This window comes from Entelurus aequoreus, linkage group LG15 (assembly GCF_033978785.1).
Source record: "Entelurus aequoreus isolate RoL-2023_Sb linkage group LG15, RoL_Eaeq_v1.1, whole genome shotgun sequence".
Classification (NCBI taxonomy): Eukaryota; Metazoa; Chordata; class Actinopteri; order Syngnathiformes; family Syngnathidae; genus Entelurus; species Entelurus aequoreus.
The window spans coordinates 49618848-49646824 of record NC_084745.1 but is presented as its reverse complement, the minus strand read 5'-3'; the positions used below and the strand labels follow the sequence as shown (position 1 = coordinate 49646824).

Sequence of the window (27977 nt, the reverse complement as noted above, 5' to 3'; positions counted from 1 at the left end):
ATGGCAGTATGCTACTAATGAACCCGACATGAGCTATGTTTAAAATACGAAGAAGAATCTTTACCCGGCAGGCATTGCGGCGCGGCGATTTGCAATTCCCTCTACGCTTCTTCCTGTCTATTTCTCGCCAGGAAGCATCGTTTCCAAACATGTTTTTGTACGCCGGAACATTTAAAAAAACCTTTTGTGTCTATGTGAGTATTTTATTTTGCTTATAATTCAAACTTGAATGTCGCAGCTCGGTGCTTTTCTAAAACAGGAACGCTGCGGAAGGACGTTTCATTTTAGTGTTGTCTTTCGGCCTATTGACAAATATACACGAAGCAGGAATAAACAATAATTCTGAAATATATTTACTACTATTCACGCTAAAGAGTAAAAACCAACCACGAACTGACGAAGTTTACTTTAAAAAAAAAAGTATGGAGTCGCTTGGCTTTGTTTATCCTGCACGAACTTTGACCTCGAAAAATCGGACATGCGCAGAAGCCAACTTCGAACTTTTCCCCCCCATTTGTTGACATACAGTCGTGGTCAAAAGTTGACATACACTTGTAAAGAACATGATGTCATGGCTGTCTTGAGTTTCCAATCATTTCTACAACTCTTATTTTTTTGTGATAGAGTGATTGGAGCACATACTTGTTGGTCACAAAAAACATTCATGAAGTTTGGTTCTTTTATGAATTTATTATGGGTCTACTGAAAATGTGCTGGGTCAAAAGTATACATACAGCAATGTTAATATTTGCTTACATGTCCCTTGGCAAGTTTCACTGCAATAAGGTGCTTTTGGTAGCCATCCACAAGCTTCACCATGAATTGATTAACGTGGACCCCGACTTTAACATGTTGAAAAACTTATTCGGGTGTTACTATTTAGTGGTCAATTGTACAGAATATGTACTGTACTGTGCAATCTACTAATAAAAGTTTCAATCAATCAATTCTGGTTGAATTTTTAACCACTCCTCTTGACAAAATTGTTGCAGTTCAGCCAAATGTGTTGGTTTTCTGACATGGACTTGTTTCTTCAGCATTGTCCACACGTTTAAGTCAGGACTTTAGGAAGGCCATTCTAAAACCTTCATTGTAGCCCGATTTAGCCATTCCTTTACCACTTTTGACGTGTGTTTGGGGTCATTGTCCTGTTGGAACACCCAACTGCGCCCAAAACCCAACCTCCGGGCTGATGATTTTAGCTTGTCCTGAAGAATTTGAAGGTAATCCTCCTTTTTCATTGTCCCATTTAAAGCACCAGTTCCATTGGCAGCAAAACAGGTCCAGAGTATAATACTACCACTACCATGCTTAACGGTAGGAATTGGTGTTCCTGGGATTAAAGGCCTCACCTTTTTCCTCCAAACATATTGCTGGGTATTGTGGCCAAACAGCTCAATTTTTGTTTCATCTGACCACGGAACATTCCTCCAGAAGGTCTTATCTTTGTCCATGTGATGTCAGATGAAACAAAAATTGACCAGTTTGGCCACAATACCCAGCAATATGTTTGGAGGAGAAAAGGTGAGGCCTTTAATCCCAGGAACACCATGCCTACCGTCAAGATTTAGACTTCCTTTTATTGTCATTCAAATTTGAACTTTGCAGTACAGATAAGAACGAAATTCCGTTGCATTAGCTGATGGTAGTGCAGGACAACGGAGCAATAAGGTTCAGATATAAATAAATAGATTTCCGATATTACATTTTAAAGCATTTATCGGCCAATGATATCGGCAGTCCGATATTATCGGACATCCCTACCCCAAACACACGTCAAAAGTGGTAAAGGAATGGCTAAATTAGGCTAGAATGAAGGTTTTAGAATGGCCTTCCCAAAGTCCCGACTTAAACGTGTGGACAATGCTGAAGAAACAAGTCCATGTCAGAAAACCAACACATTTAGCTGAACTGCACCGATTTTGTCAAGAAGAGTGGTCAAAAATTCAAGCAGAAGCTTGTGGATGGCTACCAAAAGCGCCTTATTGCAGTGAAACTTGCCAAGGGACATGTAAGCAAATATTAACATTGCTGTATGTATACTTTTGACCCAGCACATTTTCAGTAGACCCATAATAAATTCACAAAAGAACCAAACTTCATGAATGTTTTTTGTGACCAACAAGTATGTGCTCCAATCACTCTATCACAAAAAAATAAGAGTTGTAGAAATGATTGGAAACTCAAGATAGCCATGACATTATGTTCTTTACAAGTGTATGTAAACTTTTGACCACGACTGTACCTGCACCAATGATGGAACATTTTGGCACGCAGGGCGACTCCGGCATCGAATGACAGGATGAACAGCCCCACCAGCACACCCAAACCCACCGACCTCTTTCACACTTTATGGAAACAACTTGGGGAGTGCCATGAAAAAACACTGCAGGGTAAGACAACTGTGCCATGTTTGTTAAATGTGTATTTAACAAACACCTGGATGAGGATCCATAGATATCACGCTTGCTCTGCTCGACACTTACGGTAATCATTTTGCACTTGTTTGTTTTTGCAGAACTGGAGGAGAAAGTAAGCAAGTTGAAAAAAGATCGGTGCTTGTGAGTAGTCGAGCTCCTATCTAGCAACGATTAACTATAGATAGGTTTCCGATGCAACATCCACCATCTTGTGTGTCAAAACTAAGCGAAGCGTGTATGCAAACACTTTTATCCAGGCACGCCTCCATTGTTATTTCTGTGCGAAATGGGCCACGCATCCGTCATGTGGGGTTGTAGAAATCGCGTGAATTCAGGACAAGGAACCACAAAGTACTACGATATTCCTAAATTCATTTTAAAATAAATAAATAGGCATGGATGACAGTTATTGACAATTTAATACCCACATCAGTAACATTTCCCACTGGGGGAATCAATAAAGTTAATCTTAATCTTATAAGGATAGTACAGTAATTAACTTATTAATACTTTTTTGTATTATTTATTATTTGGTACAGTTATCATAATCTTATTTGATTACTGTTATTACTGACCGCAATAAACAGTTAATAAATCTGTGACGAACGTCTGATTCTATACATTTTTTGTTGTGAAAATAATGAATGAATGAAATAAGTTTTGGTCATATAATCAACCATTAACCATTTTGTGTGACCAGTTTAACAGTACAAATTATACATATTTAACAATCGATACACATTTACACACAAAAATAAAATAAAAAGAATGACCGAAAAAGGAATAGGCTGAAGCCAAAGCTTATATTTGCCTATCCTATACCTCCACTGAAAATAAGATTGCCTGGAACATCACAATAAATAAAAAAATCAATGGGATGAAAGTAATTCTTACTATATTTTATAATTTTTAATTATTTCACCTTTCAATGTTTTCTTAAACCTTAACAAAGAAGTACATGTCTTCAACTCATCACTGAGCTTGTTCCACCATTTAACTCCTAAAACTGAAATACATTTGTATTTTATACTCGTTCTTACTTTACCTATTTCAAAAATCAATATCCCCGTAAATTATAGTTTTCTCCTCTTAATTTAAATAACTTAAGAATACAAGCTGGAAGGCTGTTGTTCTTTACTCGAAACATAATTTCCATTGTTTTTAAAAACACAATATCTGAAAATTTTAACACATTAGAACTTATAAATAATGGACTGGTATGTTCATAGTAGCACGCTTTGTGTATTATTCTAATTACCCTTTTTTGAAGTTTAATTATTGGGTCTACGTTTGTTCTATAAACATTTCCCCAAACTTCAACACAATATGTTAAATATGGAAAAATAAAAGAATAATATAACATATGTAGACATTTCTTATTCAGCATGTGTCTTACTTTATAAAGAATAGCAATGGATTTGGATATTTTTCCCTTTATATATTCAATATGCGGTTTCCAACATAATTTATGATCAATTATTATTCCCAAGAATTTAGTTTCATATCAATTTCCACTAGATTTAATTTAAATTTTGCTTCACAATTTGTCCTTACACCACTAAACACCATAAATTTAGTTTTCTTATCATTTAATGACAACTCATCAATATCAAACCATTTTTTTAGCTGAATCAACTCAACCTCTAACATCCTCAACACTTCCTTCAAGTCTTCTCCTGAACAATATACATTTGTATCATCTGCAAACATAATACATTTCAATTTATTAGATACTGAGCAAATATCATTTAAATATAGTAGAAATAATTTAGGTCCCAATACCGAGCCTTGTGGAACCCCACAAGTTACTCTTCTTGGCTGTGATTTAGTCTTATTAATTTCCACATATTGAGATCTATTACTTAAATAACTACTTAACCACTGTTGTGAAACACCTCTTATGCCATAGTTTTCCAATTTTTGCAGTACTAAGGAATGATCGATTGTGTCAAAAGCTTTACATAAGTGAATTAATACTCCAACTGTGTGTTGCTTCTTTTCTATTGCTGTAGCTACGTTTTCTACAAAGTCCATCACCGCTAGGGATGTAGATCGATTACTCCTGAACCCATACTGATGATCATTCAGTAGCTCATGTTTGTCAATGAACTCATCAAGTCTATTTACAAATCATTCCTCAAGAATTTTTGCAAATTGAGGTAGTAGAGACACAGGTCTATAATTTGAGACCATATGTTTATCACCATTTTTGTAAATCGGAATAACTTTAGCAATTTTCATTTTGTCAGGAAAAGTTCCAGTTGATAAAGATTTATTACATATATAAGTAAGCGGCTTCAAGACAAAGCATATAATCAAAGCATAGTAATTGTGATTATCGTGAAACCGTGATTTTTTCTCAGGCCATAATTGTAGAGTCAAAATCTATAAACATTGCACCCCAGCTATGTCTAAGTGTGATTTATTAGTCTCTAGTCCGATTTATATCACCCTAACAGACTATTTGTTTGTCACAGAGACGCACAGAGACTTGAGGTGTTTTACACTCGTAACCAGGAGCTGAAGGAGCAGACCAAAACTCTGCAGGATGCCATCGGTCTTTTAGAGGACAGGTAACTATTTAGACCAAATAATATTTGCATTTATATAGCTGTTCAATTGAAACATTATGCCCACAAAATAGCATTGTGTTCAGACTGTTTGAGTGGAGGTCATGCTTCATAAAGAAAGTACCATTTAAATGTTACCAGTTGTATAAATGAAACACAAAAAGCTATAATTTGCTTTCTTTTAAAGTGCTGAGTCACAGGTTGGTGACCATAAAATAATCCACAAAGTCAAACTAAAGACTAATAAGATCGCAAAAAACAAATGCTTAATAGCATGCACAACCTATAAAATTGCATGTACTCTTTGTGAGCATGTTGCGGTTGCATGCACAAATGATAACCAGATTTAGTCATTTGGGGCCCTAAAGCAAACCTAGTCATTGGGGCCCTCCACATAACATTAAGTAAGTTAGGACCATTAATCAAGTTAAAAAAAAAGCGTAAGCCACTTTTTTTTCATGCTCCAACCTGTTGTGTTTTGCAATGTGTGTGCTTGTAAAACATGAAGCACACAAATATAATCTGTACCACATTTTCTGCAAGCTCCAAATCAGCCATTTAGTCTTTCATCAACTCAAAAATGGAAGTGCTAGACAGACGATACGTCTAATATTTTTATTTCTAACTCAATAAATTAATTGATCAGCTTTGCATGTTCTATCAAGTTTGCACATGTTTTAATACACACAAACCAGTGTTTCCCATAAACTGCCAAGATACCTGTGGCGGTGGGGGCGTGGCTATGGGCGTGGTCACCATGACATCATCGAGTAATTTGCATAATTTACTACAATGATATGATTTTCTCTAAAAAGGCTCAAAAAATGTATACTTACTAATTAATAATAACAGTTTTGTTATAAAGGTCCATCCATCCATCCGTCCATCCATTTTACAATATAATTACAACACTTTATGTACATATTTATATACAGATTTGAACAATAACTTATTCACTGAAATATATTTATTAATTGTGGTTCTACAAAAAATACATCTTATAAAAAATAAAATGTCTCTTAAAGCTCTGCCCCTTTATTAGTGCATACTAAATAATTTAACTTTAGCCTACTACTACAACCATATTATTTACCAGCAACATAAAGTGAAACAGAGGCAGAGGTGTCCTGCCACAGTCAGTAACAAATAAACAGAAAACAGTAGTGGTCAAATACAAATAAGGCAACAAGAGAAGTATCCTACACTTCTCTTTTGTAAAGTAAATCTGAACAGCCTATATGGGCATCTACATCAACTATATGATTTGCCTGAGAAGCTGGACAGGACAAAAAAAAAAAAAAACATTTTTTTTAAATTTGTGGCGGGCGTAATCCTTTCGTGGCGGGCCGCCACAAATAAATGAATGTGTGGGAAACACTGCAAACTTTTCGTTTTTGATTTAATGCGGTATTCACTGTTGTTACATACTGTATTTAAGTGCACTGCACGACAGTTATCTCAATAACGAATATTAAAAGATGCTGATATCGACACTTGACCTCAATAATAATTTTTTGCCTTTTTTCTTTCTACTGTGTTCAGACTCCGAACGGGAGAATGTGATCGCTGTTTAATCTTGGAGGGTAACCTAAAGAGTAGTCAAGAGCAAAATGAGCGGCTTATCACCAAGATGAGTGAGTGTGATGTGGATTAGTCATAAAATGTTGCCTATTTACCGTATTTTCCGGATCATAAAATGCACCGGATTATAAAGCGTACTGCCGATGAGCGGGTCTAGTCAGGTTTATTTTCATTCAAAAGGCGCACCGAATTATAGGGCGCATAGAGGTCATATTATTATTATTTTTTTCTAAATATAAAAGACTTCCTTGTGGTCTACATAACATGTAATGGTGGTTCTTTGGTCAAAATGTTGCATAGAAGATGTTTTACACATCATCTTCAAGTCGCTTTCTGACAGTTGCTTCAGGATGCACCTTTTAGTGGGCGGACTTATTTACGTGGCTCACCTTCGACAGCGTCTTCTCCCCATCATCTTTGTTGTAGCGGTGTAGCGTGCAAGGACGGGAGTGGAAGAAGTGTCAAAAGATGGCGCTAACTGTTTTAATGACATTCACACTTTACTTCAATCGATAACGGAGCAGCATCTCCTCATCCGGAAACAACAAGAAGGCCAGAAATGTGTCCCGTGAAAAACCGTCCAACCGGAATTCTCTAATAACTAAAGTTCCTTGGGTGAATAATGTAAACTCACTATACCGGTATGTTTTAGCACTTTCATGGCGAGTTTACTGACAGATGTAAGTAAGAACTTTACACTATTTTATATTTGAAAGGGCAACAGTGGAGGTTGAATGTCCCATAACAAGAAGATAGAGAAAAAGAAGGAGCTTATTGACTACGTTGTCGGCACGGACTACAAAGGCGGACTCGCGCAAATTTTCAGGACTTATGAAGATCCCAAATACATACCAGCAGGTACCGGAAGGTAAAAAAAAGTCTCCTTTGCATAAAACAAAATGCCAGATAATGTCTTACCTTATACACACACAACATAATACTCGTATGTTGACACACAGTACAATCCATCAAGCGGTGCGGCTTCTTGTCGTACTAAAAAAAATTTTGATAGATTTTTGAGTGCCGTGTGTAATGTTCTATATTTTCAATGGAACATATAACGTTTTGGTGTTTACTTGAATCATGTTGCAGTCTACACATATCTCTTAGGTGTGACTGCCATCATATTGCAGTCTACATGTATCTCTTATGTGTGACTGCCATCTACTTGTCACATTTATCATTTCACCGTGTACCAATTAGGCGCACCAGGTTATAAGGCGCACTGTCGAGTTTTGTGAATGAAAAAATCAAAAGGATTTAAGTGTGCCTTATCGTCCGAAAAATACGGTACTTGTTATTATTGTAAAATTACGTGTAGGATACTGGATATCTTACTAATAAAAAATGTTAAAACGCTGTTTTCACACTAATGAAATTTTTGTGTATCTGTACAGAGCATGAAAATAAATGTCTTGAAGATGAAAATCGTAAACTGTACACTGAGCTGGAAAAGTTTAAGAATTGGTGAGTGTTGGAACATCATTTAAAGACAACGAGAATCATTTTGTAGACAAACCTAGTTGACCAAGCCATGTTCTCCTTTGGGCTTGTCACTTCTCTAATCAAACACGGTAGATGTGTGATATTTATGCCATTATCAGCTCCGATCCCCAGGAACAGGAAGATGGCATCATCCCAGACTCACCGGTTCTGGCCAGCTCGCTTCCTTTGGCCAACAAACTGAGGAAACGTAAAACCGGTGAGAAGAGAAGACATGTTCGCTACGCAGAAGAGCCTTCATTCAAGTTAAAGTCACTTTTCAAAGGTCAGTATAGTTCAATACAGTTTTTACCAAAGCACTGCAATCTATTTGTGGGGTGTAGGGATGTACGGTATACCGGTACTATATACTATTAGTATCGCAGTACTAAAGAATAAAAAACGGTACTATACTCTGTTTGAAAAGTACCGGGTCCCAATGAGCATGGCGGCGCGTCGTCACGTCATGACATTGCTGGTTTTACGAGCAGAGGAGCATGTTCGGCAGCGCACAATCACCGAGTACTTACAAGCAGAAACAGTGTGTGGACAGAAAAGGGAGAATGCACGCATTTTGGCCTAAAAAATGTCAGGTTCAAACACCAAACTATCTATTAAACAAGACAAGAGGCAAGGAATCAGGCAGAGACAGAGTTCAATTTTGCTCATGAGGAGAAACGTATTGGGCTGCACACTCCGTTACAGTCTCCCACCACGCTCTAAGGGACAGTCCCACGCGCTCCTCTATTTATTCAGGAGTTCCCTAGTTAAAATCACTGAGGCTGCTTCTAAAGGGAGGGGACACATATTACGCAAGCAGCCCCAGTAGACACAATACGTGATTATTATTATTATTATTATTATTCAGAATGCAAATGTGTTGAGCTCGAGATTTGGCCCTGGCTCTGCTTTGTCTGCGTGTTGTCGTTTTATCTTCGTTGAGGTACTTGATGTCCGTCCTTGGCTGTTTAGCAGTCTGGAAAACAGAAACTGCTGCTACGAGGCAACTTGCAGTGGAAGATAACAAGTTGTGTGCCTTCGCACAGAAAGAAAAGTACAACTTGAGCACAATAGATAATAACTATAGCAACGGCCTTTAAGCATAAGAGTTGTGTGATAACTTATACATAATTATTCTAACAAAACTGACGATAAATATTAAGTTACAACACTGAAACACCCTCAGTACGAGGTGTGTTAAGACATGGCTAGCTAGATAGCAACGAACGTCCATCCGCAGTCAGCAGTGTTTTAGCTACTTCTAAATCACTAATCATGGCGACAAATAAAGTGAGTTTCTTACAAGTATCATCCCTGCAGGACGAGGAATAGCTAAACATGCTTCACTAGACACCGTATGAGAATACAATAGCTCACTGGCGTCACCGCTAACAAAAGCTAGCACCCCTGAATGGGTGGATCTACACCTGACATCCAATGTAATGATACCAAGTACAATAGCATATCTAGTTGATACTACTCTGATTACATCTATATTTTTTATCGTCACAAAATAATTTTTAAACATTATATTATGTTTATAAACTCAGAAAGTATGTCCCTGGACACATGAGGACTTTGAGTATGACCAATGTAAGATCCTGTTACTACTTGGTATCGGATTAATACCTATATTTGAGGTATTATCCAAAACTAATGTAAAGTATCCAAACAACAGAAGAATAAGTGATTATTACATTTTAACAGAAGTGTAGATAGAACATGTTGATGTTCTAGAACTCACCATAGTGTGGACTGTGATGCAACAGTTTGTTTACATGTAAAATCTTCCACTCCTTCTTTGTCTCATTTTGTCGAGTGCTAATCAGGCATATTTGGTCAGTGCATGACTGCAAGCTAATCAATGCTAACATGCTATTTAACCTAGCTGTATGTACATATTGCATCATTATGTCTCATTTGTAGTTATATTTGAGCTCATTTAATATCCTTTACTTTTATCCTCTTTGTATATAATTTAGCGTCGCATGTCTTATGACACATTGTGTATGTATGTAATATTGGCTGCATTTCAGATAGTTGTTTGTGTGCCATGTTGTTCCAGACCACAGCAAACATTACCTAGCTTGCCAAAGATTGTAATAAATCTATTAAAAGAAGACAGCCTGCCGTTTCTTTAACTTGGACACACACATCTATACCTTTGGCCATTAAAAGCCAGTAATTTCCAGTTATCTCACCTTTTGAGTAGCCTCTGATTTACTAATGGTTTTGAATGTTGTAAAAATGTGTAGAATAAATGTTGAATTTCAACATTTCATTCAACGAAGATTTGCTTCAGCCATAGTCATTTTGAAAGTAGGCTATTATAGCTAATATAGACACTTACGTCATGTGTAGCATTCATTATAAGACTTATATACGGCTTTTCATTTTTTGCAGCTCCAGACAGATTTGTTTTTTGTATTTTTGGTCCAATATGGCTCTTTCAACGTTTTGGGTTGCCGACCCCTGCTTTAATGCATCTCAAACTGTGCGTACAAAGTTTTATGGATTTGAGCATACATAATTTTTTGTCGGAAATCCATGCAACTCTTAAGATCCACGATGATGTGTTAACTCGCGAGAGCCAAATCTGTTTGTAGCTGTCCAAAGTTACTATTGGCTGGCCGCCATAAATAGATGAAGGTATGGGAAACGCTGCAATGTATCATAATGTCTATGGTCTCTGAAGAACCTGAGATGGACAAATAAGGTAAAATCTTATTTGTGACCCCATTTTTATTTATTTTTAATTTTTAGATCCAACAAACGAATTGGTTGGTGGTCCAAAAAATGCCAAAAGAACAGACATACTTGTTCCTGACACGTGTGAAATGGAAACATCCCACATTGCAGGTACTGATTTTTGTTGTTTATTGAGTATGTCATAGTCAGTTCCATATCATACGTGTAGTACATAATATACATATGTATCTCCAGAGGAAAGTCTTGTGCTCAATGGAAATATTATTATTTCACAAAAAAAGGCAATCAATTTAAGCACATCTCAAAAGGGTAATGGGAATGTCAGGTTCAAACACTGATGACATCTATTATACGAGACAAGAAGCAAGGAATTAAACAGAGACAGAATTCAATTTGGCTCAATTTGAGGAGAGACGCCTGGACACTGGTCTCAGCACGCTCTGCCAAAAGATTGTACGCCTCCTTCTTTGATTTGGACTTTCCATGACCACATGGCAACAGCTGCTTCCAAAGGGACGGGGGTCGTAAACAGCCATCGCCTTTGATTACAAAACAGTTCAAAAGAAAAGGTCGGTTCAAAAAAGAGGTTGTAAAAGAGTTTCGTAAAACAGTTCAAAAAAGCGGTGCCTGGAGGGGAGTCTGGTCCTGCTTCCTCTTCGCTTTTTGTAGTTCCTGGGTCAAGACAATATCTTTCTGTTGATTACAATACATGAAAGAAACAGAACACCTTCATGTTGCTCCCCCCCTACACAGTGGAGTTTTACAAGCCTTCTTCTTGGTAGGTTCAAAGACATGTTTTGGCTTCTCGCCGGGAACTCATTGAAACACAAAGTTTTTGTGATAACTTAGATACAATTATTCTAACAGGGAAGAAGTATGAACTTTTTGAATCACCCCCCTTTTTTTACATACCGTATTTTTCGGACTATAAGTCACAGTTTTTTTCATAGTTTGGCCGGGGGTGCGACTTATACTCAGGAGCGACTTATGTGCGAAATTAACACATTAGCGTAAAATATCAAATAATATTATTTAGCTCATTCACGTAAGACAGGTGTGTCCAAAGTGCGGCCTGGTGGCCATTGGCGGCCCGCAGCTAATTGTTTACTGGCCCGCCACACATACTGGAAATGCTATTGCAAAAATTAAAAAAACCATTAAAAAAAGTGGAATGAGGTGAAATCTAACTAGAAAAAGTTGCAATGTTGACACAAAGCTGCCATGCAGGCTGTTTTTTTCTTTTGTCTATCTTTATTTTTCTTTTTTTGCCATTGCTCAAAAAAAAATTTAATAATCAATGTTATAATGAATTATTGACCTATTCAAGGCTCCAATTATTTCAAATATTTCACTTTAAAATGTTTTATGTGGAAAATATTGCACAAAATGTTGTGTGGTTGCCATACAAAATCATCAACATTTTCTTTGACAAAAGAGCATAAAACAAACAAAATAATAGTTCAAACGTAAAATGGACAGATATATCTGAAGTTGATCTCGTAACTTAAGTGTTGAAAGTAAAAAAAATAACATAAAAATGTATCACTTTATGAGTGGGGCACCTTTTGGATCCCAACTATATTTAATGGGATTTTATTTATCTTTTCACTGTGATTACTCAAAAATAATAATGAATTAAAATCAATGGTGTCCTACATTATTGATCTTTTTAAGGCTCTAAGTACTTCACATCAAACATTGCTTTCTGAATGTTTTGGGCAGTGGGGGAAATACTGCATATTTCAGTTTTATTATAAAAAAAACTAAGTTGTCTTTGACAGAAAAGGCATAAAACCTTTGTGGGTTTTTTTAACTTTATACCAACCTGAAGTTGATATACTGTAGAGATTTACTGTAAGTGTTAAATAAAAATAAATAATAATAATTCGACTTGTTTTTAACATTTTAATGACTTGAACCCTTTATGGTCCCCGGGACCCCTAAAGGTAAAAAAAAAAAAAAAATCCATATATTTTGTTATGGTTTGAAAATGAAAAATATCAAAATGGCCCCCGCATGCTTTAATTTTTCCGTGTTTGGCCCTCATTGGAAAAAGTTTGGACACCCCTGACGTAAGAGATTAGACGTATAAGATGTCATGGGATTTAGCGATTAGGAGTGACAGATTGTTTGGTAAACTTATAGCATGTTCTATATGTTATAGTTATTTGAATGACTCTTACCATAATATGTTACGTTAACATACCAGGCACCTTCTCAGTTGGTTATTTATGCCTCATATAACGTACACTTATTCAGCCTGTTGTTCACTATTCTTTATTATTTTAAATTGCCTTTCAAATGTCTATTCTTGGTGTTGGGTTTTATCAAATAAATTGTTCCCCAAAAAATGCGACTTATATATGTTTTTTTCCTTCTTTATTATGCATTTTCGGCCGGTGCGACTTATACTCCGGAGCGACTTATACTCCGAAAAATACGGTAGTTAACTTTAAATGATATCCAGTTTCCTCTGAACCACATTTTATTACATTCATTTGGATCCACATAACTGGATTTGCCCAGAACATTGTGCTTACAATTACCTCAATATATCATCATAAGTACCGGTAAGTCATGTAAGTCATTCATTCTCACATTCAAAACAAGCCTATACCGAACCAAAATATTAGATTTGTACAATTCCTTAAAATGCTCAACGTTTGAACAGTGTTTGAGCTCATCACTCAGGCTGTTCCAAAAAAAAACTTTTCCTTGTGCTAAGTGCTAAAGCATGTATATATTTGCCGTTCCTCTGAGGTTATTAGGTAAGATTGCTATTAATTAATCAAAAAGTAATTACAATTAAGGTTTGATCACACACTCGTTTCGTTTTAAGGGATATCCCCCGAGCGGGACACTAAAGATTGTCTGCCCTCCATAAACGATGATCCTTGTTTTGCTTTGATTTGAAACCGTGGATGTACTTTAATAATGTGACCTGTGTCGATGCTGAAACTGGTGTCTGTCTGATGTCAGGAGAGGAAGAGAACGGGGGAGAAGTGATAGCAGAAACTTGTGTCCTTGAACTTGTCAACACACGTCACCTGGTAAGATAAGTTCATGCTCCTTTATTTAGTCATCGCGGGAATGCCGAAAAACATTCACAGAGAGTAATGTCTTGCCCTTTTTTGTCCGCTTTTCATTCCATCGAATTTAAAGTGGAACTGTACTTTTTTGGGGAATTTGCCTAACGTTCACAATCATTATGAGAGACACGGCGATGAATGTTGTCTTCATCACTAAATATAACTAACTGCAGACTTTGTGAGGGCCAGCAAACATAATAAAATACCACTTAATGTACAAAGTCTGCTGTCATTAGGATGCAGACTGCGAGGATGTTCATATATTCCCATTTAGATGAAGAACGTCATTAATCATCTTTCTGTTATTTTACTGTGTCATTAATATTTCTACTATTATCCTTTGAATGTTGTTTTTATTAATTTAATATTTAGATTAAAATGTATACATATATTTTATCATATGTTTTATACTGTGTATATATGATGATGAAACAAAAATTGAGCTGTTTGGCCACAATACCCAACAATATGTTTGGAGGAGAAAAGGCGAGGCCTTTAATCCCAGGAACACCAAACCTACCGTCAAGCATGGTGGTGGTAGTATTATGCTCTGGGCCTGTTTTGCTGCCAATGGAACTGCTGCTTTAAATGGGACAATGAAAAAGGAGGATTACCTCCAAATTCTTCAGGACAACTTAAAATCATCAGCCCGGAGGTTGGGTCTTGGGCGCAGTTGGGTGTTGCAACAGGACAATGACCCCAAACACACGTTAAAAATGGTAAAGGAATGGCTAAATCAGGCTAGAATTAAGGTTTTTGAATGGCCTTCCTAAAGTCCTGACTTAAACGTGTGGACAATGCTGAAGAAACAAGTCCATGTCAGAAAACCAAAAAATTTAGCTGAACTGCACCAATTTTGTCAAGAGGAGTGGTCAAAAATTCAAGCAGAAGCTTGTGGATGGCTACCAAAAGTGTCTTATTGTAGTGAAACTTGCCAAGGGACATGTAAGCAAATATTAACATTGCTGTATGTATACTTTTGACCCAGCACATTTGGTGACATTTTCAGTAGACTCATAATAAATTCATAAAATAACCAAACTTCATGAATGTTTTTTGTGACCAACAAGTATGTGCTCCAATCACTCTATCACAAAATAATAAGAGTTGCAGAAAGTATTGGAAACTCAAGACAGCCATGACATTATGTTCTTTACAAGTGCATGTCAACTTTTGATCGCAACTGTATATTTGTTACTTGACACTATCTGGCTAATATGCTAACTGTTAGCATTTAAATTTTAACATTTCTTTTTTATATTCTTTTTTTTTAGAAAACTGTGGAAGCCGCAGGACAGCAAAATGTCCCAAAATCTTCTCTGTTGACAGGTGTTCACCTGAAGTAAGGACAAGATGACAAAACATTCACACACAGACTGTCCTTTTAACCACTTTTACAATTCAAAATATAATGTGCCCCCTTGTGAAGGCCTCGTCGCATCTCCCCGTCATCGACATCCGTCCAAAGTCCAGACTCCACCACGGACAAGTCTTCAACTCTTTCCCCTCCCGGTAAAAAGTTGACCATCGCCGACTTTACCTGCAAAGAGAAACAGAAAAAGGAAGATGGTGAACCAAAGGGGCGAATACCCAAAGTGGAGCAGAAGAAACAAACCTGCAGATCTGTTCACACTCAAAGCTTCAAGCAGCCACCTGACAGCAAGGTTTGCCTTCATACCACAAATGTACAAGCCTCACTAAACAGATTATTAGACATTGGGGGGGAAAATACTTCAACGTTCAATCTATCAATCCTTTATCGTCATTGTCATATTATCAGTTATACATGTCAACACAATTTTGTTGGAACATTATACAGCCAAATAGAAAAGTGCAGAGATGGTGCTGGTCACTGCAACTGAATAGTTGGTACATACAAAAGCAGTACAATAACAGTAGTTTTTTATAGCTTTGAAGTAGGACAAGAGAATGGGGGCGGTATAAACAGTCAGATGGGATTATGTCGTTGCTGCAGCAATGCAATGTCCAGGTCATATCATGTAAGGAACACATGTAATGCTGGTTTGAGGTCCTAGGGGTGCACATAGGAAAGGGGACCTATGATGATTGAATATACATTTAAAATATTTGCTCTTGGTCTAGATCAAGGGTGTCAAACTAATTTTAGCTCAGGGGCCGCCTTGAGGAAAATCTGTGCACACGCAGGCCGGACTATTAAAATCGTGGCATTAAAACTTAAAAAATAAAGACAACTTCAGATTGATTTTTGTCTTACTTTGGCCAAAAATATAACAAACACATTCTGAAAATATTACAATAAAAATATAGAAAAGAATACCAGCAGCGGTAAAGTTTAGATCCATGAAGGAAAGAGGAAAATGAATGAATGTTTATAACTGAATACATTTATATATGCATAAAAATTAGGTTTTTTTTGTATTGTTTTTTTTTTTTTTTATGAATTAAGTAACGTTTATGACAGCCTTTTTCCAAAACACAATATAAGATGTGAGATATAACAGGATAATGCATACATTTATCATTTGTTTTCAAAATGCTTGCAAAAAAAGTGGGACTCCAAAAATGTACTGTGGGACCCCATTTTTATGACTTGATGGGGTCCCAGGGACCCCATTTTGAAAATTCCTAGCGCCAACACTGATGGAGTATTGGTGCGTGCAAAACAGCGGCAGGCGGCTGTGGCCCGCCGGCCGGTTCTAATTCTAATCAAATATCATCCAGGGGGCCATAGATCAGGGGTGTCCATTACGTCGATCGCGAGCTACCGGTCGATCGCGGAGGGTGTGTCAGTCGATCGCCAACCAGGCGTTGAAAAAATAGTCCTAGAAATTAGCGATCAAAAATCTTCACTATGACGTCCAGTGTTTCCCATAAACTGCCAGGATACCTGTGGCGGTGGGGGCGTGGCTATGGGCGTGGTCACCATGACATCATCGATTAATTTGCTTAATTTACTACTATATGATTTTCTCTAAAAAGGCTCAAAAAATGTATACTTACTAATTAATAATAACAGTTTTGTTTTATTTTTTATTTTTTTATTTATTTATTTATTTATTTTTTAATGTCCGTCCATCCATCCATCCATCCATCCATCCATCCATTTTACAATATAATTACAACACTTTATGTACATATTTATATACAGATTTGAACAATAAGTTATTCACTGAAATATATTTATTAATTGTGGTTCTTACAAAAAATATATGTTATAAAATATAAAAGCTAAAATGTCTCTTAAAGCTCTGCCCCTTTATTAGTGCATACTAAATAATTTAACTTTAGCCTACTACTACAACCATATTATTTACCAGCAACATAAAGTGAAACAGAGGCAGAGGTGTCCTGCCACAGTCAGTAACAAATAAACAGAAAACAGTAGTGGTCAAATACAAATAAGGCAACAAGAGAAGTATGCTACACTTCTCTTTTGTAAAGTAAATCTGAACAGCCTATATGGGCATCTACATCAACTATATGATTTGCCTGAGAAGCTGGACAGGACCAAAAAAAAAATCTATTTGTGGCGGACGTAATTCTTTCGTGGCGAGCCGCCACAAATAAATGAATGTGTGGGAAACACTGACGTCACTTGATTGACATTCACGGCACCCGAGGGTCTTGTGAGATGATGCTGGCTGCTGCGAGCTCAGTGTGAAGGAAAAAAAGCCCGTCAGGGAGGCGAGAAACAGTTTTTATTTCAACCACACCTCCTGTCAAAACCCTAAAGACCGACCACATAGTTCCTGTCTTCACAATGAAAGCGCTGCTCTATACTGCCTGCGCTAACAAAATAAGAGTCTAAGAAAGCTGGCGTGCACAAGCCCGCAAGCCACGGAGTTTGCCGCCAATGTATTTTTTGTAAAGTGTATAAAAAGGAGTATTGAAGCTGGACAAATAAGATGCCAAAAAGCAACCACTTTCATGTGGTATTGGACAGAAAGGAGGACTTTTTTTCTCCTCCTTTAAAAAATGTGGACGTTGTCAGCACTACTGTCTGATTCCAATCAATGCAAGTCATCAGAATCAGGTAATACACCAACTTATATTCTTGTCTTCAGGAAAGAAAGGAATCTATATGTGTTAAACATGCTTGTATTATCATTAAACACCTTTTAATTTGTTAACAAAAACGTCTCTTTCATAAATAAATAAATATAAATTATATATATGAATGAGGTAGATCCCTTCGACTCGGTCATTTAAAAAGTAGCTCGCCTGCTGAAAAGTGTGGGCATAATTCATTCATTCAGCCATATCCGGCCCGCGGGCCTTGACTTTGACACCCCTGGTCTAGATATTTTGTATTGTATATGCTTTGTTGTACATTTGGCTCCAAAGTCCCATTTATAACCCACTTTCTGAGTCTATATGCAATATGTCAAATGAAACCAAGCCCCACCCCTCCAAAAGTACCATCATTTATCTTTTGAAAATGTACACTGCTAATTATGTATGGAAGAGAAACTTCACCTAATAAACGTCATAAATATTACATAGAGTCACCCGGCCACAACATTAGAATACAGAGCTGCATAAAAATGTATTTGTTTGTCACTGTATGTTGTATGCCGGTGTTATTGTGCGCACACAAAGAATAGGTGAGAATACTACTTTCTTACCTTTTCTGCTGTTACCTCAAACTCAGCTGAGACATTTATTCAATGTCAGGTTGTGACGTTGATTTGACCATTGAAATTTAGTCATTTTCCAACCAATATTCTACAACACAAATACAACGTTGAAACAACATGCTTTTTGACAACTTTTATTCAATGTCAGGTTGTGACGTTGATTTGACCATTGAAATTTGGTCATTTCCCAACCAACAATGTGCATCCAACGTTAGACATCAACGTTGTCCCAATTTACAAATACAACTATTTTGTAACATTAAGTCAGTTTTAAAAAACATACAGTACAGGCCAAAAGTTTGGACACACCTTCTCATTCAATGGGTTTTCTTTATTTTCATGACTATTTACATTGTAGATTGTCACATCAAAACTATGAATGAACACATGTGGAGTTATGTACTTGACAAAAAAAGGTGAAATAACTGAAAACATGTTTTATATTCTATCCATCTATCCATCCATTTTCTACCGCTTGGCCCTTTCGGGGTCACGGGGGGGTGCTGGAGCTTATCTCTGCTGCATTCGGGCGGAAGGTGGGGTACACCCTGGACAAGTCGCCACCTCATCACAGGGCCAACACAGATAGATAGACAACATTCACACTCACATTCACACACTAGGGACCATTTAGTGTTGCCAATCAATCTATCCCCAGGTGCATGTCTTTGGAGGTGGGAGGAAGAGAACATGCAAACTCCATACAGAAAGATCCCGAGCCCAGGATCGAACCCAGGACCTTCATATTGTGAGGCAAATGTACTAACCCCGTTTTATATTCTAGTTTCTTCAAAATAGCCACCCTTTGATCTGATTACCCGGTACTGTTTCGCACACTGGCATTCTCTCAATGAGCTTCAACATGTAGTCACCTGAAAAGTTTTTCACTTCACAGGTGTCATAGTTTTGATGCCTTCAGTGACAATCTACAATTTTAGTCATAAATTTTTTTTAAAAACGCATTGAAATGAGAAGGCGTGTCCAAACTTTTGGCCTGTCCCACTTGTGTCACAACTCTAATTAGACTCGCCCGACCGGTTGCCTGTGAACACCCTTTCTGTGTACGTGCTGTTTGTACCATTGACATTTAGTCATTTTCCAACCAATATTCTACAACACAAATACAAAGTTGAAACAACATGCTTTTTGACAACTTTTATTCCAGTGTTTTGCAACCTTTTTTGAACCAAGGCACATTTTTTGCGTTGAAAAAATCCGGAGGCCCACCACCAGCTGAAATCATTAAAAAAGGAAACTCCGTTAACAGTAAAAAGTCGTTGTCGCAATTGTTGGATATGACTTCAAACCATAACCAAGCATGCATCACTATAGCTCTTGTCTCAAAGTAGGTGTACTGTCACCACCTGTCACATCACACCCTGACTTATTTTGAGTTTTTTTGCTGTTTTCCTGTGTGTGGTGTTTTAGTTCTTGTCTTACGCTCCTATTTTGGTGGCTTTTTCTCTTTTTTTGGTATTTTCCTGTAGCAGTTTCATGTCTTCCTTTTGAGCGTTATTTCCCGCATCTACTTTGTTTTAGCAGTCAAGAATATTGCAGTTGTTTTTATCCTTCTTTGTGTGGACATTGATTGTCATGTCATGTTCGGATGTACATTGTGGACTCAGTCTCTGCTCCACAGCAAGTCTTTGCTGTCGTCCAGCATTCTGTTTTTGTTTACTTTGTAGCCAGTTCAGTTTTAGTTTCGTTTTGCATAGCCTTCCCTAAGCTTCAATGCCTTTTCTTAGGGGCACTCACCTTTTGTTTATTTTTGGTTTAAGTATTAGATATCTTTTTACCTTCACACTGCCTCCCGCTGTTTCCGACAGCTACAAAACAATTAGCTACGGGCTGCCACCTACTGATATGGAAGAGTATTGCACGGTTACTCTGCCGAGCTCTAGACAGCACCGACACTCAACAACAACACATCATTTGCAGACTATAATTACTGGTTTGCAAATAATATTTTTAACCCAAATAGGTAAAATGACCCCAAAAGGGATAAGCTGTAGAAAATGGATGTATGGGCATCATCTTCCACGACACACCAGACTGTATCTCACGGCACACTAGCATACCGCGGCACAGTGGTTGAAAACCACTGCTTTATTCAAGGTCAGGTTGTGACATTGATTTGACCATTGAATTTTGGTCATTTCCCAACCAACAACATGGATCCAACGTTAGACATCAACGTTGTCCCAATTTACAAATACAACTATTTTGTAACCTTAAGAAGTCAGTTTTAAAAAACATATATGCATCATCACGGCGTGGCGCGGTTTGGAGAGTGGCTGTGCCAGCAACCTGAGGGTTCCTGGTTCAATCCCCAGCTTCTACCAACCTAGTCATGACCGTTGTGTCCTTGAGCAAGGCACACTTCACCCTTGCTCCTGATGGGTCGTGGTTAGCGCCTTGCATGGCAGCTCCCGCCATCAGTGTGTGAATGGGTGAATGTGGAAATAGTGTCAAAGCGCTTTGAGTACCTTGAAGGTAGAAAAGCGCTATACAAGTATAACCCATTTACCATTTATCAACCTTGTCCCACTCGTGTCACAGCTCTGATTAGACTCGCCCGACTGTTTGCTTGTGAACACCCTTTCTGTGTACGTGCTGTTTGTACGGAACATGGATAGAACAGAATTATGCATAAAAGGGTCTACTTGTATACTGAAAATACCCACCTCCATCAAGTGTTCTTTTTCTACAAATCAATGAAAATGTGAAAGAACAAGCCCCTTTTTGTCTGTATCTGTATCTTTGTTGGCCCAGGCCCCACCCCTCCACAAAATTCAGAGTATATTTTTTTTACCCCAAATTCGCCATAATTCAACTGTTTATTTTTGACTCAATGTTGACAGGTTCAAAGTGTTGACTGTGGGAGTCCAGCTTTCAAGAAGCCTAACTCCAGACTGCTGGACCAGAGACGAAACCACCTTCATGGCCACCGTTCTTCACACAGACAAGGTAAGACCACTTTTCTGTTCTTGACTCCGGGTGACCTGTTTGTTCTAATGGGATCTGCTCTTTGAGCAGAGAAGACGCACACGGTGGAGAACATGTGGAGCATAGACCCTGCGCTCAACTTTTCAATGTATGACAGTGAGCGGGGAGCCGTTGAGGTACAGTCTTTTGTTCCTGACGTCTTAGACTTAGTTTGCGGGCCATTTCACCCAGTCGGTGCGGTTTTTCTCGTTGCTGTTGGTAGCTACAATCACATGATACATTTGCCGTTTGTTTGTACTCAAGCATGAAGAACACGGAGAACTGCCTGACAGTGACTGCACTTGGATCAGTCACAGTTTGCTCCAAGGCCGACGTGCAAATGACGAGGAAGAAGAACACAGTGTCTCCGGTGAATCACTCGCATTCCAACGTTTGCTGTCAAATAAAGTTTGATTGATTGATTGATGCGTGCCGTGCTAAAACCTGACTTTTTTTCTTTTTTTTTTGCATACCAAGGAATCGGGGAGAAGGCCAACGACAGTCTGGATGGAATGTTTGACGCCACCGGCCATGAGGAGTACATATCTTACAACAGCTCACAAGTTGCCAGTCAGCCATGTGAGGCTATGGAGCAAGAGGAGGACAATGGTATATTTTGTTTGAAGATATTTAGTATGCCTGGACAGTCTAATTAGGTCAAATTTTAAGTGGAACCATTATTTATAGCAGGCCTGGGCAATTATTTTTCCTCGGGGGGCCAAATTTAGAGAAAAAAATGTGTCTCTGGGCCAGTATATCTATTTTTAGAAACACCAATACAAAACCTCACAATAATGTCTTAATGCTAAAAACGTTATGACAAATCGGCTTAAAAAACAGAATGACATTTTTTATTTTTTTTACTGAATGAGACACCCAGAATGTACATGAAAATAAAGAATGGGGGATTTACAATATTAACTATGACGGATAAAACACTGAATATTGACAACATATGAACGTCACACCCCCTCTCGATCGACATATTTTACAATCAAGCGAAACGCAACAAAAATGCAACTAACACAGCGAAATATGAACACAAAGGGTAAAAAAACCCCACCTACAATCTGATACATCTGATATATCACTAAGCTTTACAACTTTGTTGTAAAAATCTCCTTCCGCGTCTGTCCCTAACACCCGCATTTCAGGCTGACGCTCTGTGGAAACGCTCCCCACCCACACTGCTTGGTGCCTCGTCTGAGCGGCTGTGACTTAAAAACCATAGTAACTAATTAGATTATTTTAGTAAGTAATTAGATTACCATAGTAACTGGTACATCATGCAAAAGCGCAGATTCCAACCATTGAAATACTTTGTATAGTTCAAGACTTACGGTCATTAGAAAACATCACTGCACATCATAATGGCAGCTACACTTTCCATCTTAAAGATCTAAAAAAAAATATTTGGGAATGTCCCGTGGGCCAGGATGAAAAGCTCATGTGCCTTAATTTGCCCAGGTCTGATTTATAGGATTATTATTGTAGTACTAAAGTGAACTACAATTATGTGATTCAAACTGATGTCAAATGTTTATACAGCTCCTCTATGATTCAGTTCTGCAGGTAATGTGCACAGTTTGTGTATGTGACAACACATTTAAAAATTGTCTTTGCTCCTTCCAGAAGAAGAAGAGTCTTCTGAAAACTACCCACATATGAACAAAGTAAAGTGAGTAAATCTACTTACATTTTGTTTTTTGCTTTGACATATTACATTGTGCTTTTTAATGTACAACTGAGTAGCTCTGTGATAGACACATCTTTACAGTGCAACAGAACTGTAATCTATTAGTGATTATGCTCGAGATGACATGTTATACACTTTTAAAGACGCATCTTTATTTTCTTCTTACATTATGCCCTTTGGCTCTTCATGGATTTTTGTTGGGTTTTTATTTATTTGTTTTTAATCCTGAAGCCTCCCACAGGCCCACAAAAAATTAGCTGGGTTACGAAAATAGCCGCCAGGCCGCACTTTCGACCAACGTTCCCTCTAATGTGCGCGCCTGCGCAATTGCGCACTGCTCAAGCGTCCTCTGCAAATATATGCCGCGCACCAAATCAAATCCCATCTGAATTCTAAACAAAATAAACACATTTATTCTGTGTAATTTTGCAATGCAACTCTGAGTGACAGTGACAACAAGCGGCCCTAACGGTGTTCGTCAACACCGTTCAATTGAACACCGTTCAATTATTGTAACGTCTATCTAGATGCTTCGAGGACAGGAATTATATCGATCACTTTATCGAGCAAAACTGTTTATATTCGGCCATAACCACACCAAAAACATGAGTAAAAAACTTCTATCTCGAAAAACTAGTCATTTTCTGCCGTACAAACCAGGCCAAAACCAACTTGTCATCTGTCACCAACACGTATACCACTAAGCCACTGGTGCGTTTATGGCCACACAAAAAGTCGGACAACTCAAACACCACACAAAGTTACACTATGACTCCTCAGTCATACGTGTGCTTATTCTACTGTCATTTATTATTAATGTTAATTTATTGATATTAATCATGGAATGCTGTTACTAGAGAAAGTTACAGGAACGCACACTTCATCCTATGCTTACATTTCATTGTGCAACATGAGGATGTTTAAGGGGAACTAAATGTGATCTCTGAAAGGGGTACAAATGAGTCTAAAGCAGGAACCCCACCCAGACATATTGTACAATACTAATCCATAGCTTATGAAAAACAAGATTTATTTTATTTTCATTACAAGTGGGCCAAATCACTAATATTACAAAATAATCTCATGAAAATGACTCCTCTCATTTGAGTGTTATTATAAAAGATTGGTTTGAGACAGGTGTGCTGCTGGTATTGCCACGTATGATGTTGCTCACATGTGCTCCACTGAATGCTCAGGGAGTTTTTGTGTTTGCTCACACACATGAACAATTAGAGGGAACATTGCTTTCGACACACCTGATTTATGCATTTCTCTGGTAAAGAACAACGGAACAGTGTCTCCAGGCGCTGTCTTTTTAGCACAATCGCTAGTCATGTGACTAAACAACATACCGTAGTGACTGAAACAGACATAGTGATTAATTTGGATGAATGGGGTATGTATTAGAATCAGGTTCATTTTAATTTGTATGTAAACTCTGCTGATCTCTTTTCAATTCTTTAAACACTAAAACATCTTTAAATGGTGCTTTTTTTGGCTGATTTTTGCATGTTCAATTGCTGAAAAACCAGGAGCGTCGGGGGTTGGGGGGTTGGTTGCTCATATGTGCAAATCTTCCGCTGTTGCCATTACTAATGCAAATTAGGGTAGAGTTATATTACTTATGTCTTCCAGTAGACTCGATATGAAGCGCTAAAAACTACAACATAGCTGACGGGAAGAAAACACAGTTTTAGTTGATTAGTTTATTATTCTTCGGTCAATGGTCAACAAAATAAACAAACAGTTATACATTCATAGATTGAAAATGAAAATGTTGCAGACCGAAAGGGTTTAGGCTGAAGTTGAACACTTATTGCGCCTAACCCTATAAACAATGTCAAGTACAAGATGAACTTCTGAAAATTATGAAATGTCCTTTGTACAACATATTATAAATACACATTATACACAACATAAACACAGTTAAATTATATACACAGTAAAGGCATGTGAAATATCCTTGTACACGTGTTAAACCTTTACACCAATTATATACTATATACAAACAATTATACTTCCATTGTTATTTATATCTCACACGTGCCTCCACTTCACACAGTTGAAGTGGAGGCACGTAATTGAACCGCTTGCAAAACTGTGTATCCTGATGAGATGGTAATAATTTATGCAAAAATTTGACCAAAGAACCACCATTACATGTTATGGAGACTACAAGGAACTGTTTTTAATATAGGAAGAAAATCATAGTAATACCTATGGGTGTGGGAAAAAAACACCCCTATTCTCACGTTGTGCGATTCAGAATCGATTCTCATTTTTGAAAAATAGATTTTTATATTTTTTATTTATAAAAAAATAAAAACTTTTTTTTTATTTAATCAATCCAACAAAACAATACACAGCAATACCATATCAATGCAATCCAATTCCAAAACCAAACCCGACCCAGCAACACGCAGAACTGCAATAAACAGAGCAATTGAGAGGAGACACAAACACGACACAGAACAAACCAAAAGTAGTGAAACAAAAATGAATATTATCAACAACAGTATCAATATTAGTTACAATTTCAACATAGCAGTGATTAAAAATCCCTCATTGACATTATCATTAGACATTTATAAAAATAAAAATAAATGAACAATGGTGTCAGAGTGGCTTACACTTGCATCGCATCTCATAAGCTTGACAACACACTGTGTCCAATATTTTCACAAAGATAAAATAAGTCATATTTTTGGTTCATTTAATAGTTAAAACAAATGTACATTATTGCAATCAGTTGATAAAACATTGTCCTTTACAATTATAAAAGCTTTTTACAAAAATCTACTACTCTGCTTGCATGTCAGCAGACTGGGGTAGATCCTGCTGAAATCTATGTATTGAATGAATCGAGAATCCTTTTAAATCGGGAAAAAAAATCGTTTTTGAGTCGAGAATCGTGTTGAATTGGAAAAAAAATAGATTTTGAATCGAATCGTGACCCCAAAAATCGATATCGAATCGTGGGACACCCAAAGATTCACAGCCCTAGTAATACCCCTTTAAGAGACGTTTTGCACACAAGCCGTGCAACTTTTTGCGCTTCACATTTGCACGTGTTTTAATACCTTGAGTAGATTAGGCACCAAGTTGGCAACATACACTACCGTTCAAAAGTTTGGGGTCACCCAAACAATTTTGTGGAATAGCCTTCATTTCTAAGAACAAGAATAGACTGTCGAGTTTCAGATGAAAGTTCTCTTTTTCTGGCCATTTTGAGCGTTTAATTGACCCCACAAATGTGATGCTCCAGAAACTCAATCTGCTCAAAGGAAGGTCAGTTTGGTAGCTTCTGTAACGAGCTAAACTGTTTTCAGATGTGTGAACATGATTGCACAAGGGTTTTCTAATCATCAATTAGCCTTCTGAGCCAATGAGCAAACACATTGTACCATTAGAACACTGGAGTGATAGTTGCTGGAAATGGGCCTCTATACACCTATGTAGATATTGCACCAAAAACCAGACATTTGCAGCTAGAATAGTCATTTACTACATTAGCAATGTATAGAGTGTATTTCTCTAAAGTTAAGACTAGTTTAAAGTTATCTTCATTGAAAAGTACAGTGCTTTTCCTTCAAAAATAAGGACATTTCAATGTGACCCCAAACTTTTGAACGGTAGTGTAGATTCCCTGCATCAGTTGTGTTAGGAATTGACGTTACGAAGCATACCGCCACCTAACATGTAGCACCAAATCTATTTGTGGCGGTCCAAATTATTCCGTGGCAGGCTGCTGCAAATAAATGAATATATGGGAAACACTGTCACATGTATTTAACCTCAAACACTTCTATGACGCCCTTTACAGCAGTATAATAGCTCCTATTAAATCAAAGTTTCTCTGTGTGGGTTAGACATCCGGCGTTTGCACATGTGGCAGTGGTACGCAAGAAAGACGAGAGAAGAAAGCTGAAGGGCACCACCTGCAAAGAATGTGAAGTTGTAAGTCCAATATTCCAGACACAGCTTTTTTGTGTGCCAATCCAAGTCTAACAAGATGCTCACTCCTCCAGTATTACGCCCATCTCCCAGAGGAGGAGAAGCAGAAGAAGCTGTCCGAATGCTCTCGGCACCGCTATCGCTTTATTCCGCCCAACACTCCGGAAAATTTCTGGGAAGTCGGATTCCCGTCGACTCAGACGTGCATTGAAAGAGGTCACTCTGTCTTTACACTTTGGAGACCATCTATTGTTCCTGTGAAATTCTAACCCATTGCCATAACAAATCTGTTTGTAGGTTATATAAAGGAGGAGAAGACCCCGTCGTCTCGTTTACGAAGAAAGCAACCTTTTGCTGCGTTTTTCTCCCCAAAGAATAGCCAGAAGGACAGCTAACAAGTTAGTGTGTTCACCAAGGAGCTCAATCAAGCTCTTTTTGTGCACTGACTCAATGTACACACAGTACTTTTTTCACCTTTGCTCATTTACTCTGCATATAAGATTGAGACGTGCTCAATAAATAAAACTTAAGGGAATTAAGTTTTCTGGTTGCTAATTCATAACTTGTATCATTAGGAATAAGTAAAGGTGCAAAATAGGCCACATTTTATTTTGTCGGTCGCTTATTAAAGCACTGTTTATAATGTAAAAACATATGAAAAATACACACTACTTTTTTCACCTTTGCTCATTTAAGATTGACACATGCTGATAAAATAAAACATAAGTGAATTACGTTTTTCTGGTTGCTAATTCTTAACTTGTATCATTTGGAATAAGTAAAGGTGCAAAATAGGCCACATGTAAACATTTTATTTGGTCTGTAGCCTATTAAAGCACTGTTTATGAAGTAAAAAAATATGAAAATACACA

The 27977-nt window shown here is 37.5% G+C and overlaps 1 protein-coding gene across 2 annotated transcripts; it reads left to right on the top strand.

Moving 5' to 3' along the window:
* The first annotated feature begins 43 nt into the window (after nt 1-43).
* Nucleotides 44-27812, top strand: LOC133630491 (DNA endonuclease RBBP8-like). 2 transcript variants are annotated; one of them, XM_062022102.1, is made up of 19 exons: nt 44-194; nt 2278-2393; nt 2519-2561; nt 4898-4993; nt 6533-6624; nt 7969-8038; nt 8176-8339; nt 10817-10912; nt 13742-13812; nt 15126-15193; nt 15281-15515; nt 21332-21437; nt 21507-21592; nt 21720-21825; nt 21933-22064; nt 23088-23133; nt 27021-27108; nt 27180-27321; nt 27403-27812. In XM_062022102.1, coding segments are annotated over exons 1-19 (1857 nt in total). In that variant the 5' UTR covers nt 44-192; the 3' UTR covers nt 27501-27812. The 2 variants fall into 2 exon arrangements, with proteins under 2 accessions (XP_061878086.1, XP_061878087.1); XM_062022103.1 differs by lacking the exons at nt 44-194; nt 2278-2393; nt 2519-2561; nt 4898-4993; nt 6533-6624 and adding an exon at nt 7319-7439 and having other exon boundaries at nt 27403-27811.
* The last annotated feature ends 165 nt before the right edge of the window (nt 27813-27977 follow it).